This window comes from Pseudonaja textilis, chromosome 3, assembly GCF_049901715.1.
Source record: "Pseudonaja textilis isolate UNSWEBS1 chromosome 3, rPseTex1.2, whole genome shotgun sequence".
Taxonomy (NCBI): Eukaryota; Metazoa; Chordata; class Lepidosauria; order Squamata; family Elapidae; genus Pseudonaja; species Pseudonaja textilis.
Genome location: NC_141992.1, coordinates 18609737 through 18626783, shown reverse-complemented (window position 1 = coordinate 18626783; position 17047 = coordinate 18609737). Strand labels below are relative to the sequence as shown.

The 17047-nt window shown below is 38.1% G+C and overlaps 1 protein-coding gene across 1 annotated transcript in view; it reads right to left on the bottom strand.

The window, feature by feature from the left end:
* Nucleotides 1-926: 926 nt before the first annotated feature.
* Nucleotides 927-17047, bottom strand: part of ZNF217 (zinc finger protein 217) — a 31012-nt gene continuing 14891 nt past the window's right edge. Inside the window, exons 2-6 of the mRNA XM_026697477.2 lie at nt 12690-14450; nt 9060-9185; nt 6487-7965; nt 5484-5610; nt 927-2306 (exon numbers count right to left, since the gene is read on the bottom strand). Of these exons, the coding sequence (XP_026553262.2) occupies nt 5501-5610; nt 6487-7965; nt 9060-9185; nt 12690-14082 (3108 nt within the window). The 5' untranslated portion in view covers nt 14083-14450 and the 3' untranslated portion in view covers nt 927-2306; nt 5484-5500. The remainder of the gene's footprint in view (nt 2307-5483; nt 5611-6486; nt 7966-9059; nt 9186-12689; nt 14451-17047) is intronic.

The window sequence follows — 17047 nt, the reverse complement described above, 5'->3', positions numbered from 1 at the left end:
AGGAAAGTAGTATTACTCCCTCCTGCAACTCAATCCAACTCTGATATAGACTGGAACAATAGCCAGCCAGGGCCTTTCATAGAGACTTACAGTAGGACAGGAAAAAGCTTGTGCTCCAGTAATTCCCGTGTTTACAAAGGGAAATGGGACTGGGAACTAAGGCCTCTGTTCATAATTTTTCCCCAGTTTTGAAGGGTGCCTATAAGCTTCTCAAAGGCTGCACCAGCAAAAAGCAAGATATGCTTCTAAAACCTGTAATTAAATACAGTCCTGGTCTTTTTAAAAATTATTTCATTAAGCTCCATTACTTAAAAATAGAGAGAAGAAAAAAAGACAAGACTCATTGAAGGTTCAGGCAAAAATAGATTAGCCATCTTCCAAATGTATTCATCTTCAAAAATAGGCTATAAAAGTGCAAAACTAGGAAAATAAATCTAGATTTTATGTACACATGGCTCAGCTTATGAACAGGAAAAGGGTGAATTTTGTACAATTTCCTGATACACAGCACTTCATTCCATTGCCAGTTTTATAGAGATGTTTTTTTTTTCACACACAGGAAGTCAGAAAATTAAAACGCTTCCAAAGTTGCTTGCTGGGTGTGAAGAAAACTTCCAAGAATGTCTACCTAGCTTCTGCATATTTACATCTGATAGGAAACACATTCAACAGTGCAAAAACTATTTTTGAAACCATTTTTGTTCTGGAAACTTGGGTATGTCAAACAGAAAATAAACATTTAAGCTGTTGTTATAAAGGCTTTTACAAAATGCTTGGAACAGCCAGCTTCAACATGTACAATTCATTTTTTTCAGCCCGCAAACCATTTTCCTATTCAATTTTCAGTCCTGTGCAGTTGGAAACAAAAAAAAAAAAACCCTCTAGGGTTTAAAAACAAAATAAAAACAAAACAAACGATCTTTCTCCATTAAATTTATAATTCAACTTTGGGCTGAACTACTTACAAAGTGTGGACAGACGAAAATTACCTCACAAGACCCCTTATACACACAACTTTGATTTTGGCAAACAATGCTAAGCATATGCCCCGATTTTTCAAATGAGACCCAAGCAGTACATGTAGCTTATTTGGAGAAGTATGGCTGCAAAATCTCTTTAAGGGACCACAAGTCTCCAATTCAAGGCAACTCCTGCGTGCATCACAATGTATCTAAAATTTTATCCTGACCCAAAGCAAATAATCTTTGAGATGGGGACAAGGAGTGAAAAAAAGCATGGCAACCTGTGAGAATCTTCCATCTATGAAGCCACGTGAAGGAGGCAGATTGAACCTTCAGTTTGTCAAGTAAATATGAAAGAGTTGCTATATCCATAAATATATATATATATATGAATTGGTATAGTTGGCATTGGTATTTGAGAGGAATGTTACCTTCCCTCTTAGGCATATGTACACAATCTATTTACATCTATACATTTTTTGCAAAATGATTCATATGTAGAGGTGAAAATGGTATTTTAAGAAAAGAAAACGGGGTGAACTGAAGTACCCAGAAGGAATAGTTAGAAACATTCTGTGTTCATTGTAAGAGAGGAATTATGTCTTTATGTCAAAGGTCTGACTAACTTTAATCTCTATACTAAGGGTCTCCAACCTTGGTAAATTGTGGACTTCAGCTTCAGAATTCTGGGACTTGAAGTCCACAAGTCTTAAAGTTGCCAAGTTGGAGACCCTACCCTACACTATCCAAGAGTGCAATCAATTAATTCCATTCCCTTATGGAAGGGATGTTAAAAGAAAAACAAAACAATTTTCAATTTGAGAAAATATGATGTCTTCAAAGACACTAGGGTCTTGCTTGGTGCTAAATGTTCTTGATATAATCTGACGGGCAATAATTGTGCTTAAAAAGAATGTAAGTAGTACATTGGGGGTCATTTTGAAAATTTTTTTTTAAAGAAAAAAAACAAAACCTGAAAATATTTAGGCAAAAAATCATCTCTGTATTTCAATGTACAGCTTTACCTGAGATGCAAGGACTGCACACAATATCAGCAGCACTCACATATGCAAAAATATATTTAAGTTGAATATTTGGTCTACGGTAATTCTAAGAAAAAATAATAATATTCAAGATTGGGAAACAATACACACACTTAGACAACACTGTCTTGGACAACAACGTTTACATTGCTTCATCCAAACAGGATCAAATCTTCAGTTACACAACTGTAGTGTTTTTCCTCTGTGCACAGTAAAATCACAGCTTAGTTTGGTAGCTTTCGTCATTCTATCATTCTCAAGAGATGAACTGTAAGGGGATTCAAAGTCTGTGTCTTCATACCTGGAATACAGAGGGGAAAAATGTTTTCAATTGACTCACAACAGATGCATAAACAGTATTTTTAGCATTGTTTCTAGATATTGTAAAGGGATTGATCTTTCTAAAGATTGACTACAAAAAGCAGGAAATATGGTATTGAGGTTTAGGTAAAAACATGTCTCTGGGGTCAGATTTCATTTTACGTAATTTAAGGTTGCAATGGAAGATGGCCTTTGGAAACTATGATGTGTCAGTTGTAAAGTAACAATATTTTCCAACAGGACCTGGTGGAGCCCTGAAATCAAGTCTGAGTTCTAGTTACAAATCTTCACTTCAGAGCCACCTTAGGAAAAAAATATGATTACTTTATGGTGAAACCAAAGACACGAATCATACATACTCTGAAAACTTACAATGCATAACATTTCTGGTAAGCAACCCCCTCACCCCAAATTTTCAGATATCACATCACCACCTTCATAGGGCCGTGATGGCGAACCTGTGGTACACATGCCAGAAGTGGCATGCAGAGCCATTTCTGCCGCCAAGCAAACTGTCGCCCGGAACAAATCCACTGCGCATGTGGGTGTGCCTCCCATCAGCTGGCTGATTGTCGGATATCTGCTGTGCATGCGCAGGGGTGGGGGATGCCACGCTCGCTTTGCATTATGGGAGGAGGCACGTATGCACGCATGTACTTTCGGCATGCGACAACGAAAGGTTAGCCATCCCTGCTATAGGGTGTATATGTAGAGAGGTCCCTCTAAAGACATTTATCGCATCAGAACAGATAAGATGGGCATCCCCCTTAAATACTACCATCCATTAGGATCTTCCTCTTGAAGTTAGGCAGACTTCCACTCTCCTAACACTGAAGACCTGGCTTTTTCTCCAAGTACTAGGATAGGGTGAAGTGGACGGAAAGATTTAATGTTGGACTTAGCTTTGGTGCCAGGCTTGTGATGTTTATGGTTTTAATAGATATATATGTAGAACCTCTGGCCACGAACACTACTGACCACGACTAAATCGGGTTCCGACCAAAAAATTCACAACATTTTTGAATCTGGTCTCGAACACATACATGGGTGGTGATCAAACACGGCCACGGCCCATTTCCCTTTCTGCGCCAATTTTTTTTCTTTTTTGCAGGTGCATGCTCAGTCAGTCTCGCTTCCAGTCATGACCAAATTGGGTTGCAATCGAAGTTACGGAATGAATTATGGTCGTGACCAGAAGTTCTACTGTATGTTGTTTTATTCCAAGTGTTGTTTTAACTGTTGGTTGGGAGCTTCCCAGAGTTTGATATCAGATGGGCAGCCATATAAATGTTTTAAATAAATAAATCAGCACTGTTGCTCTTTCTTTTGCTATTGTCATATCTTGCCTTTAGAAGATTATATTGCAAATCAAATGCTGTTTGATACTTTAAAATAATCTTTGCCAGGATTTATCAAAGTGTGTCCTGTAGTTTGGAAAAAGCAAACCAGTGAAGGCAGGGCCAAATGACAGGTCTCATCACTGGAAAATCTAAGCCAATATCCTGAAACTAATCTGTCTCAAAGAGTCCAGCCCTCTATACTCCAGAACAGTATGGTGTGTTAAACTGTGTTCTCTTTCATGAAAATTTGCTTATTCTTAAAGATAGCAATCCGGTTAGCCCAGAATTACTCTTTGACTTCTTGAGCATCTCTTATCTATTTTGTCTCTTTGGCAGCAGAACAACCTTGGGAGAAAAGATTTTAGCTAAATGCTCTTTAAGGCTGCTCCTTCAGTGAAGCAAATTAGATCTGAGCAGAAGTCGAATTTAGATTCTGCCTTTCTCTCCCAGTAAGATATACTGATGAACCAGCTTCTCAGGAGCTGTAGAGCAAGCATTAGATAGTGATGGATACTTGGAACTGTAATTCAGCAATATTTTCCTACCTAATATAAAGTGAAAGCACAGTAATTTTCTGGAAAGGTTATTTTTACTTGCATGTAATGCTTTTTTAATAATTTGAGCACTTTTTAACACATATTGTACTTATTCCTCTAGACATTTCCCAAACTGAAGGCATAGAAATTCTGTATCCCCCAATTCAATCCTGAAAAAGGGCACTGGCTTATCTAATATGCACTTTCTCAGCATGTCGGTGGAGAATCCAAACTCGGTTCAGTTTCTGAGGAGAAAGGAATTGTGATCTGAGAAGAGGCTCTACATCTGCTTGCCACTGGCGAAGCCAAAGCAGTTGGCATGATGTAATGGTGAAAGCGAGAGCCCTAGAGGAAAACCGAGCCTCATGCAAGGTGGCATCAGCCATAAATTCAGCCGCAGCCACCAGTTTATTGATGTCTCGATAAAGCTGGATTTCCTCAGGTGGCATTGTTTGCAACTGATGAAGCCAGAACAAGGAAGTCCTAGTAAAAAAGGAAGCGGCCATCTCCTGTTTGATGGCCCAAGCATTGGCCTGATGTGTTCTGCAGAAGTTCAGTTTTGCCCTCCTGTCCTCAGCCTTCAGGGTCTCTGCTACGTCTCCAGACACGGTGGTGGCGGATGTAAGGGCTGACAATGGATCGTCCACTGAAGAAATTTGTAGAGCCTCTTTCTTCTCAGATCACAATTCCTTTCTCCTCAGAAACTGAGCCGAGTGTGGATTCTCCAATTGGCATGCTGGAGAAAGGCTATTTTTGAGATATTTCAAAGGTTACTGCCAAAATCTGATTTTTAAAATGCCAATATAGGAAATGTGTTAAAATGTATGATCTTATTAACTGCATTAATTTATTATTTCATTAACTTTAAGTAAAATCACATTTACTTTTGCCTTCGCTCACCTGTACTTTGGAATACAGTTCTAGAACACTACTTGGAATCTAGGGTAATTTAATGATTCCACAAAATTACACTCACTTTAAACTGGACAATTTACCAAAACCTTTAATTTTTCAGATGTTTGGGGACACGATTGTTCAGAGAATTGGATGTCTTGACACATCCAGAGACCATAGAGTTAAAGAAAATTCTTCTACAGTGAAGAGAAGCGTGACACTTTCCAAGTGCTCCTGAACTATAGCTCCCAGAGAACCCAGTCAGCAATGACTATGGTAAAAAATGATGGGTGCTACAATTCAGCAAGACAAAGTGACTTATAGGTTTTTCATCTGATACCAACAAAAACGTGAAATATATGTATTTGTGTATGACATGCGCCTTACCATCTGTTGAAGCCAAATCATGTTTTCTTATCATTCAGGCGGCTGTGGGTATTGCCAATAAAGCTCTCGTAACTTCGCTTTTGCAGCAAGGTATTAGATAGGTGTTGATATGACACTTGTTTTTTCCCTAGTAACAAACATCACAACACACAAAGGATTACAAATTAAGACAGGACTATTCAGTGCAAAAAACCTACCATATTTTTTGGAGTATAAAACACTTTTTCCACTCCCAAAAGCGGGTGGAAATGTCTGTGCATCTTACACAGTGAATGTTGCCAAAGCCCCAACTACCCCACCCTTTGGCCTCTGCCTCCCAGCAATTTGCCTCCTTGCAGCAAACAGCCAGTTTCAGTTTCAGCACAGCCTGATTAGCACAAGCGGCTGATTGTCGGTAAGATCTGTCTCCCGACAATCAGCTGTTTCAGGCTGCAGGGATTGCCATTGCCTATTGCTGCCTCAGTGTGTCCCATTTTTGGCCTCTGCATCCCGTTATTTGCCTCTATGTGCCTCATTTTCAGCCTCCACAAGCCCCATTTTCTGCCCATTCCAGTCTCCGCTGCCCGCAACGGATAGAAAATGGGGCACACAGAGGCCAAAAACAGGGCGTGCAGAGGCTGAAAACAGGATGGAGGCCAAAAAAATGGGGTGTGCAGAGATGGCAATAGGCTATGGCAATCCCTGCAGCCTGAATCAGCGGGTCGTTGGAAGGCAGATCCTACCGACAATCAGCTGCTTGTACTAATCAGGCTGCGCTGAAACTGAAATTGAAACAGGCCGTTTGCTGCAAGCAGACAGAGGCAGATTTTTTTTTCTTGTTTTCCTCCCCAAAAGCTAGGTGTGTCTTATACTTTGGAGCATCTTGTACTCTGAAAAATACAGTATGTCCCATGGCTACTGCAATGGCCGTAAAAGATTATGATTTCATTTGGCAAGTGTTCTCTGTTTTAAAGAATGTCTTATTTTTCCATCATTTATTGCTGAAAACTACGGATGTACATACCTTCTTTTGAAGAGCTGGGAACATGGCTGCTACTCGATCCACAGGAACTGGCAAATGCTCCTGGGCTGTATGTTTCATATGGTTTTAGAACAGTCATTGGATTTACAGCATCTCTGTCAGAGCTCATGAGCCCTTGTTTGAAAAGCAGGAGAGAGGCATGCTTGGTGTGTGAACATTCCTGAGGGAGCAGACCTGAATATTTGCCTGAAAGAGGTAATCTAGCAGTTTCACTCTCTGTCCGATGTCGAGCAGAGTCGATCTGTTCCAGAGCAAAGAGATTAGGCCTAAGTCTTTTAGAAGGCAGTCCTTCAAATCCCACATATCTATTCCCGGCGGATTTGTTATTGAAAAACTCTACTTCTCGACTAGCTTTGTTCTCCATAGAGCTATTGATGTTGCTATTGCCTGCCCCTAACTGAGAAGCCAAAAGTCTTGATTTCCCTTTATCTTGCCCTGAAGAGCGACCAGGGCTCTGGTGCATTTCCTGTCTACAGTTATTAATCGGAACGCCGATCATTTGAGGTTTGCACGATTTCAAGTTGCTTAGGGCCCAGCTGCTGGAGTTTTGTCCTGAGAGAATGGATCCTTTGCCCTGTGGGGTGGGACATGGCCTCCCCTTCTCCACAGGCAGAGATTTTGACTGAGCGAGCAAGGAAGGTTTGATTTTCCCAGAATTAAGAGGCAGGGGTGGCACATCCTTGCCCAAAAGACAGGGTGGGCAGCCTGTACGTCTGGCTTTATGAGCGGCCTTATTTCTAATGCTATTTTTTGTCGCTGCATTGAGGTTATTAGTGGACTTATGCATCAACCGTTGATGCATGGTGAGAACTTCTGGATATAACGTCCGGAAAGTACAAAAGGGACAGGTGCTGGTTGCTAAGGAACACCGAGAATGAAGAATTACTGGAGCATCCTGAGAAGAGGCGGTAGACAAATTTAAGGGCTTTTCTTGAACTGTTAACCTGCATTTTGAGTTTTCTGTAATGTCGTTCAAGTCTGCCTTCGTTCTGCCAGCATAAAACACATTTTTTGTTAACTCAGAGTTCTCTTTTTCAGTTCTATTAACAAGAATGTTTGCCTGATGTTCCACTGTGTTTTTTTCATGTTTTAAAAACCCTGAAACAAATGCGCCCTCTTTCAAGCCATCACAGTCAGAGTCTTTGCTCCTGTCCTGAGTTATACTTTTTGGCGCACTGTGAAAAGGGTAAAACTCTTCTTTCTGCTGTTTTACAGGTGGGGCTACTCCTTTGGCATCTTTGGCGTCTTCAAGGAGCCTTTTCAGATTTTTGGTTTCTGGAGCATGACCGCTTACTGACAAGAAGCCTGTCTCCTGGAAAGGCAATATCCCTTTACTGTCATTTTTCAGATCTGGTGAAGCTTCTGTATGCTTGTCCTTGTGATGTCTCTCTAAATGGTAGCGCAGAGAGGTTTTCTGTGCTGCCGCATACTCACAAAATTCACATTTGTATGGTTTTTCACCTGCAAAAATAATGAGCCAAAAGTCAGAAAACTCCCACTTCCTTCTTTTAATTCACCAGAAAACAAAAACGAGTACTGTGCATTTTCTTTACTGCTACTAAACATCTTAGAACAACAAATATTTTTGCCAGAATAATGGTTTCATTAATTGCACTAATTGGTATTTGGCTTTGATTTCATTTTTAGAAATTAAAAGGGATGGTTTGCTTAGCGCGGACAGAGAAAAAGTAAGGACAAGTTATATTGCAGCCTTTAATTCTTCTTCTGTCTTTATACTCATGTAGGACTCATTGTTAGCCTGCCTGCGGCTTTTTCCAGCATTGAGCTGCAAATCCTTAATATTTACCTTGTTCAGTCTCCTGGAGATACAAGACATGTTTCAAGACCTTCAGGCTTCCCAACTGCTAATCACAGCAATTTGCAGAGTAATTCGTTTATTTGTCAAATTCATAGCCTTATTTTACTCCAGAAGCTAAAGTTGGCGTGAACAGTACTCACTCTTTCCTTTACTTCCCCCCATATCACCCAACCAGTAAGATAGGTTTGGTTGAAACAAACACAAATATTGACTGGTGTGTGTGTGTAAAAGAGGTGAGGTGGGGAAAGTTAAGAAGCATGCCAACATTTTTAATATCAGAAGTAATGGAAGTCTTTGCTCCCAACACTGATTAAAATCCTAACAACTGCAGGCTATAAAGTGAGATTAGCAAATAACAGGAACCTTAATATTGCTGTTTTAAAATCTCTGCTAAAAAGCTAACTCTTGTATTCAAAACCAAAAAATAAATAAAAAATCCTTTGATAGTCAAGAGCCTTTCCAGATTTTTAAAGTCTCACAATTTGGGGATCATTTTTGTCACATTATCCAGAAACCTACACGGACAGCAGTGTGATCTCCTCAATAACTCTAGGGAGGTTTTATCTAGCCTTTTTTTTTAACCCACTCCTTTGGTTTGGTGGTCTCTGTTTCTCAGCATGCAACAAACTATTTTTTCCAACAAGTGTCAAAATTGAATCATATTCGTTTTTTTTACTTATTGAAAACTTTCTCCTTTTGATTCTTCACCAAAGGCATAATCTCAAGCTTTCTTTACCTGTATGAGTTCTGAGATGAATATTGAGGTAATAGTTTGAACGAAAAAACTTTCCACAGTAGCTGCATTCTCTGGTAGCTCCAAGATTTTTTACTTTTGATCTTTCCAACCCGTCTTCATTTTTATCTTTAGAGGGGCGGGGGGAATAAAAATAAAGAAAAGTAAGGAACACAATTCTGGACATTGTAAAAAAAAAAAAAAGGACACATTGTGCAATAATTGGGCAACCTCTGTAATTATTTGTTCATCCATAGATACCTTTTCTGAAAATAAACTTTTGTTTTAAATGAAAGGATCATAATAAGACAAAAATAGTAAGTGAACAGATTACTGTTATGTTAATGTACTTCCTAAAAGGAGAAAATGAACATGTATCTTTATTTATATCTGTATAACTGTATGCTGCAAAATTGTTAAATAAAAAAGGGAGAGGAAAAAAAGAGAGAAGAAAACAGAATTTGGTTTGTTTTGCAAAGATATCTGCCAAGAATATATACTGCTCCTGACTCTCTGGAGAGATTTTACTCTAATCTTTTTGGGGTCTACTGAATTTGGAATTGATATTCCTGGGAGGGAGGGAGGGAGGGAGGGAGGGAGGGAGGGAAGGGAAGGGAAGGGAAGGAGGGAGGGAGGTTCTTTCTCTCTCAACATACATATTTTTAGCAATATCTTATTCACATCACTCACACTTGCTCAGTATATCTTGTATATCTAATTCACCATCTTCCTGCAACCCTTTAGAACTACACAATTCATGCTATTACACAAAAATATTCCACCATAGAGCAGATTTTAACTATGACAGTGGGATACAGTGGCGGGCAAAAGTTTAGCTACCTATGGTCAAAAACTATTTCAAATGATTGCAGAAGGCAGATTATTAAACACAACGTCTTTCTTCAAACACATATGCCAATTATATACAGAGTTTGTTTACAATTTTTTAAAAATTAGAATATGCCAAATCCAAAAGTTTGGAGACTCCCTTGTCAGTATTTTATAACCCACCTTTTGCTAGAAATTGCAGTTTCCAAATCTTTTCTCTGGCCAACTAAGAATCTTTCTATCTCTCTTTTTGGATGTTTCCCCTGCTCTTCCTTGCAAGGTTCAAAAATATTCTTAGGTCTCTTTTGCATACACTCTTAAAGATAATGATACAAAAGTCCACAGTACAGGTAATCCTCGACTTACGTTTAGTGACCGTTCAATGGCACTATGATCATTTTTCACATTTATGACCATTGCTGCATCCCCATGGTTATGTGATCAAAATTCAGACACTTTGCAACTGACTCATATTTATGATGGCTGCAGGGGTCATGTGATCTCCTTTTGTGACCTTCTGACAAGTCAATGGGGGAGCCAGATTCACTTAACAACAGTGTCATTAATTTAACTGCAGTGATTTACTTAACAACTGTGGTTGCAAAATGAGTCAAAATTCACTTAACAAATGTTTCGCTTAGCAACAGAAATATTGGGCTCATCTGTGGTCCTAAGTTGAGGACTACCTGTTCTGTTATATCCAAATCTGCGGTCTTGTGAAGCAGTTTTGAGTTTACAGACTGCAACAGCAAGCAGAAAAACCATCCCCATGCCTTTCCTTCAGTGAATTATTTTTCTTTTATATTGATTAAAATTTTATTAATTTTCCTCAATACATCAATTGCTTTTCCTATGTTAAAACCAGAAAGCTAAAGATTGCAAAGTAAATTTTTAATTTTACCATTCAATTATATATTTTTCTGTTTGAAAAAATATTTCCATCTAAACTATTTTAATAGTCCTGGATATTTAGGTAGTAAAACAATCATTTCAGATTATAAATGCCCCCTAGGCAGCAAAAGACACTGGTAGGAGGAGAGATTTTCACCCCTACATACAGTACCATTTGTATCTAAAACAGTTGGGACATAAAAAAAATGACGTCTGGGCACAAGAGACAAATATTTTTCTGCAAATTCTTTTTTTCACATGGATGCACACATACGCAACACCTTCAAAAATATGCAGTGGCATTTGGCAGGCAGACGACTTCAGAAACAACTCACAAAAATACAGCCTTTCAATACAACTATTAGGTATTGGTTGGATAATTTTTTTCAGGTTGCATAGCAGCCCCTCCCCAGGGAACACAATTTGGGAGTTTACACTCTGCAGGATTTAATCTGAAAAGCAGATATCGCGATAACAGGTAACATATGTACTAGGAAGAATTTTAAGTGAGATGGGATACATGGATAGAGTTGTAGCTTAGTTGTAATTAACAAGTGGGGAAATGAAGTTTCCGAGAGCCATCGTTCAAGCTGAAGCAAACACAATGATAAAGGCATTTCTAAAATCGTCCTGCAGTCACATGTTTTCGTTCATTAGAAAACATCTTTAATTTAATTTTTGTAAATAGCAACCTCACATCTCACTGCCTTATGTGAATCCTGCATGATTTAAAAGAGAATTCATTCTACTTAATTTTAGGGAAGAATCCTGCTAAATTAGAATCCTATCAGATGCATGATTTCCAAAATTGAACACTGGAGACAAGTATTTATTTCTTCAGTTACCCTTGCTACATTTTTATTTATCTTATAGTATTTGTGCTTTGTTTTTTATACTGTGAGCTGCCCAAATCTCAATACAGAACCACCAAATCATCAAATTTATAAAAGTCAAATTAATTAGCATGCAGAGCTCAAGGTTTATCACTAGAGGGCAGCAAGCACTGCATTATGCTCATTTGAGCTTGTTTCAAGCTGTAACAGCAGTAACTATATAGGTAGAAGTGAGTTCAAAAATGAGGCAATAAATATTCTGGTTGTTTTATAAATAGGACCTATGTGGCTATCTCAAAATTTCTACCAATCTCTCCAAAGTACAAATCAGAGTACAGATAGTTCTCGACTTACATCTATTCATTTAGTGACCATTTGAAGTTACAATGGCATTGGAAAAAGGAACTTATGACTTTTTTAATGGAAAAAGGAACTTATTTTTTCACACTCTGCAGCGTTCCATGGTTATGTGATCAAAATCTGGACAACTGGCATGGATTTAAAACGATTGCACTGTCCTGGGGTCATGTTATCACTGTTTGCAACCTCCTGAGAAGAACATTCAAGGGGGAAGCCAGATTCATTTAACCAACTTAACAAATGTGGCAAGATTGTAAAATGGAGCAAAAATTTACTTTAAAAAATGTCTCAATTAGCAAAAGAAATTTCTGGCTCAGTTATGGTCATAAGTTGAGGATTACCTGTATTGCATAACAAAAGGATTTACCAATATCTCAGCTGTGGTGGGAAAAAAAACCCTAGCATGTTTAGCATTAAAGGAATGAAAATATCCATCTGTCTAATCCTCGATTACACTATCTTTTTATACAACTCTACACAAGTGTCGTGTGTATATGAAATATGCAATGCGTTTCAAGATTATGCAAACCTCTTTCCATTTGGTGTAGATGCAAATTATGCCATGACTTAAAACTAGTGTAGGATGATGGTGTGACAATATTCCTTGGAAATCAGTTAGCGAAACATATTATCCCTCCACATTATCTTTAATACAGACATCCTCTCATGCCTAAATGAACAAAATACAATTTTATCATGAACAGTTCTTAAATTGTCTCACCTGAAGTCTCTATTATCCCATCCTCAGAGCTGTCTTCAGATCCTCCCTCCAGTCGTTCGGCTCCATTCTCATCCAGGGTTGCAAGGTCAGGAAGGCATGTTCTCAGCTGCTTCCCTTCCCCACACCCGCTTTCTAGATCATTCTTCCGCTCTTTCTTATGGACTCTCGAGTGAAGGACGAGTTGGTGGTAAGTTCGAAAGGCTTTGCCACACTCTGAGCAATGGGTAGGTTTGTCTTTGTTCTGGGACAGTTTAGAATCCATATGCAATGAAGGCACTTCGCGGCAAGGGTATTTATTAAATTTGTCCCGTGGCATGTTACCAATCCCTGTGTAACTTCCACCTCTGCTTCCCTTGGTCTTTCCTGCGCTTTCAGTCTGGTTTGCTTTGCTCGCGTTCCAAATCTCTCCAAGTTCTTCTTTGTCCGAAGAAGAGTCATCATTGTCCGTGCTTCCCTCATGACCTGCGTCTTTCGTTTGTCCGTGACCAATAGCAACTTTACCTTTAGTAGCCAGCTGCCATGCCTGATAGGTACTGAACGGATCCAACTCGGCAATCCATTTCACGGGCTTTTTCTGTTTGCTGTTATTAGAAGGTGCAAGTGGCTTTAGGTTTAAAAATTGCAGAAATTCTTCCCTATTTTCTTTACCGTCCCCTTCCGAGGGACAGCCATTGCTGCTGACTAGAGAATCTTTGGTATGCACTTTGCTGTGCTCAATTAAACTTTCCTTATTCTGAAATAGAAAGCCACACACCATGCAGATTTTATAAGGGGATGTTATGCTTTCTGCCACTTGGTCCTGAACCACCTCATTTATCGTTACGGGACTCTCGGATCCGGGCAGGGCCTTGCTGCGAGAGCCAGGTTTTCCAGTGTGAGTCCTCATGTGATTTTTGAGGAACCAGGGTTCTTTAAATCTCCTTCCACATACACTGCACCAATAAGTGAAAGAATCCTTGTGCTTCCTCATGTGGGCCTCAACATCAAAAGCATCATCAAATGTTTGCCCGCAAACCACACAGCTGAAGTCTTGGCTGTCCTTTTCATTTACATCCAGGGGTGGCAAATCAATTCTCCCTTGTCCTTTATCAAGATGGCTTACGTACTCCGCTTCCACACGCAAAACTGCCGGTTCACAAAGTGTCGGCCTATGCTGGGTTAAGACATGCTTACCAAGATCTTCTGGATGCTTGAAAGTCTGTTCGCAAAACATGCAGTCTAAAGATAGGCATCCCTCACCTTGCATTAAGAACTTGTCTTGCAAGTTCTTATAGGAAATTGTGTTGGCTCCTTTTACTGGCATAGTGGCATCATTACTATCCATTTGTGAACCAACAGTACTGGCTATACTTTCTGGTCCATCCATGTACACCAAAAGAGGCTGAGTTGGCATATTTCCTTTGGAGGTTTTAACAAGAAGTGTCAAGTTGTTTTTAGGTAAGAAATAGGACCACTTTAGATATTTCCCCAGTTGATTGGTAGCAGATGTTTGAGTCCTGATGACTCCTTCCAAAGAGGGTTGTTGGGTATTCTGCTCATCTGTAGATGTAGCTAACCTCTGCCAGAAAGAAATGATTTCATAAAAAATGTACTATCTCTTTCTTTTATGAAAGAGGTGGAATTGCTTATGTTGTTCTGCAGTTTATGTAACTTGCTTTTAGCAAAACCGGTCTGTTCACGTCTCCGAGTTTAATACTTAAGAGCTTCTTCTTAAGCTTGAAGAAAATTGTTGTAGCTCAGAATCAGCGAGAACATCACCACCTATGTGAAGAGAATTTGAAAACAAATTAATGTTAATTTAGGAATAAAAATGAATCAATAAAATAGTTTGAAAACAAAAGGACTAATATACTTTTATGATACCAAGTATTCTTTCTTCAATACAATGCTTTATACAGTGCAATGAAGTCAGGAGGAAATTTCTGTGTTCTTTTGACACAAATATACAATATGTGATTAACAGTTTTCCAATGCACTTTTTACAAGTGCTCCAATGTAATCTAAGTTTAAAGATGTGCAATCCAGCTACACATTCAGATTTTACTAAATATTTATCTTTAAAATGATGCAATTATCAAAGGAAGTTGCTAATCTCTGCAAGGAAACTGCCTTAGGGAGTTACTGTAGAACATTATCTTCAGCACTCAGTCATAAAGAAGAAACTGCCTCAGTGAAAGAAACAGGACAATTATTCAGCCATTACACTTGCAGAATCCTAGAAGTCCACATTATTATCCTAAAAAAAATCTAGGAAATCCCATTTTTAAGGAATAATATTGTCTTATTACAAAACCATTTAAGAAAGGGTTTTTTTTTTGCAAGCCCTTATGTCCCAAAGCATTTTGTAAGGGCTTAGATGTTTCTTTATAAAATAAAATGGCAAGTTTAAAATAAATCTAATAGCATTATTTTAAAAAGAAAAGGAAAAAAAGTATTTCCTCATGACAGAATCTGCTGTCAGTTAACAGCTAATATGCAGCTATTTTGAAATCATGGGGCCACTCCAAGTGCCAGCCATTTGGAAAGCTTGTTTATGCCCCTTTGAATAGTTCAAAACTAATCTTTAGGTTTAAAACAATTGGTTTTATATAACAACTAAATATGAATATGGATGTCCATTAAAAATAATAATTTCAATATGAAAATTATGAGGGAGATAAACAAGCACAGCTAAAATATTTGATATTTATTGTCTCTCAATAAATAGATCAACTACTGAAACACACATTTACTGGAGGAAGGATGGTTAAGAGCTAAACAATATGCAATGCATAAATATTCTAAATTAGCGTAACAATATTTAGCATAATGCTAAATAATAATTTAGTATAATTAAAATCACCAACATATAACTTCAAATTTTCAAAAGTTACTTTTGCATCTTTTTTAGTGCTTATTGTCCAGACGCCTAAGTAAAAAGAGATTTATTTGGGGAAAAATAATGTTTTCCTAAAGGTTAATAAATCTGATCCAATTACAAGTATTACATGCATCTTTCCTTTTATTTTAATCTACATGTCATTTGGCATAGTCAAGATAGGAGTATAAAGACAGATGCAGATATTCACATAAATGTATTAATTTGCAGACATATTTCACAACATCAACCAAGTGAAAAGTATTATTGAATCTGAAACATATTAAATACTATTTGATTTTACCTGTTTATTTGGTACAATCAATAGAGATGTAGATAAGAGATATTGACCTACAGACATCTATTCAATACACGTTTCTTAAATCAGTTGGTCTTAGAATACCTTCCTACTTTTACAAGTTATGGATGACCCCTTCCCACATTTAAAAATAGAGAACTTCTGCTTGTGTGGCTTGTGTTTTTTACCAAATTAAAATTAAAATGGATGCACTTATAGAATACTTATTGGATCCTATAAAAATAACATTAAATTCATTATTTTCATAGAAAAAAACTGGTATTTTCATCAGATTTTTTTTTTAAGGAAAACAGTGACACTCTTTTTTGCAAATATCTTTAATGTCTAGCAAATAATTTTGATTTCAAGGATCCCTGAGAGGATCTTGGGATATTCCCAGTGGTCCTAGACCCACACTCTAAGAAAGACTGTCCTAAACAATTTGAAGTAGCTTTTGTAGAAAAATTGGGGGCCAGAATGCCACGTGTGTCATCTTATTATCTCTGGAAGAAAGAAAGATTACACTGATTATGTATTACTTGCTTCTAATCATAATCCTCTTTTGCAACATTGCGAATTACAAGGTACTATTATAAAAGATGATTTAACAAGTGAGTTGCAATATTTGGGCAATTTTCCAATAGGAACCACTATTTAGTTTCAAAAGTCCATCCTGAGAAGATACAGTAATTTACTGAAGTACTGAAGTAATTTACTGAAGTAAATTACCAGTACCAAGCTCATGTGTCAGAAAAACAAAAATTCCTGCTATCAATATCTTGATCCAGGCTGGTCTGCCTTCTCAGATCTTAGCATCTTCCCAATAGGTAAACTTCAACTCCAAACAATTTCAGTAAGCCTGATATTGGCTTGGAATTCTAGAAGCTGAAATGTAAGATCCCCAAATACATTTATTCCCCTCCTTTTCTATAGTACAAATACCTTTTGCAGATATTTCCTTCTCATCAGAGGTCCCAAAGGTGCTTTCTCAAGAGGCAACTGGTTTTTTTCTGGTGCTTTTTCGAGAGGCAACTTTCTGGTTTTTCTTTGAAGGCATTTCACTTCTCATCCAATAAGTTTCTTCAGCTCTGGCTGGATGGTGGGGAATGGAAGGATTTATACTCCTTGAAGGCAGTTAGTCATTTGCATTCTTTTAGCAGGTCGTTAAAGTAACCTGAAAGTTTATCTGTGTTATCAGGGTCA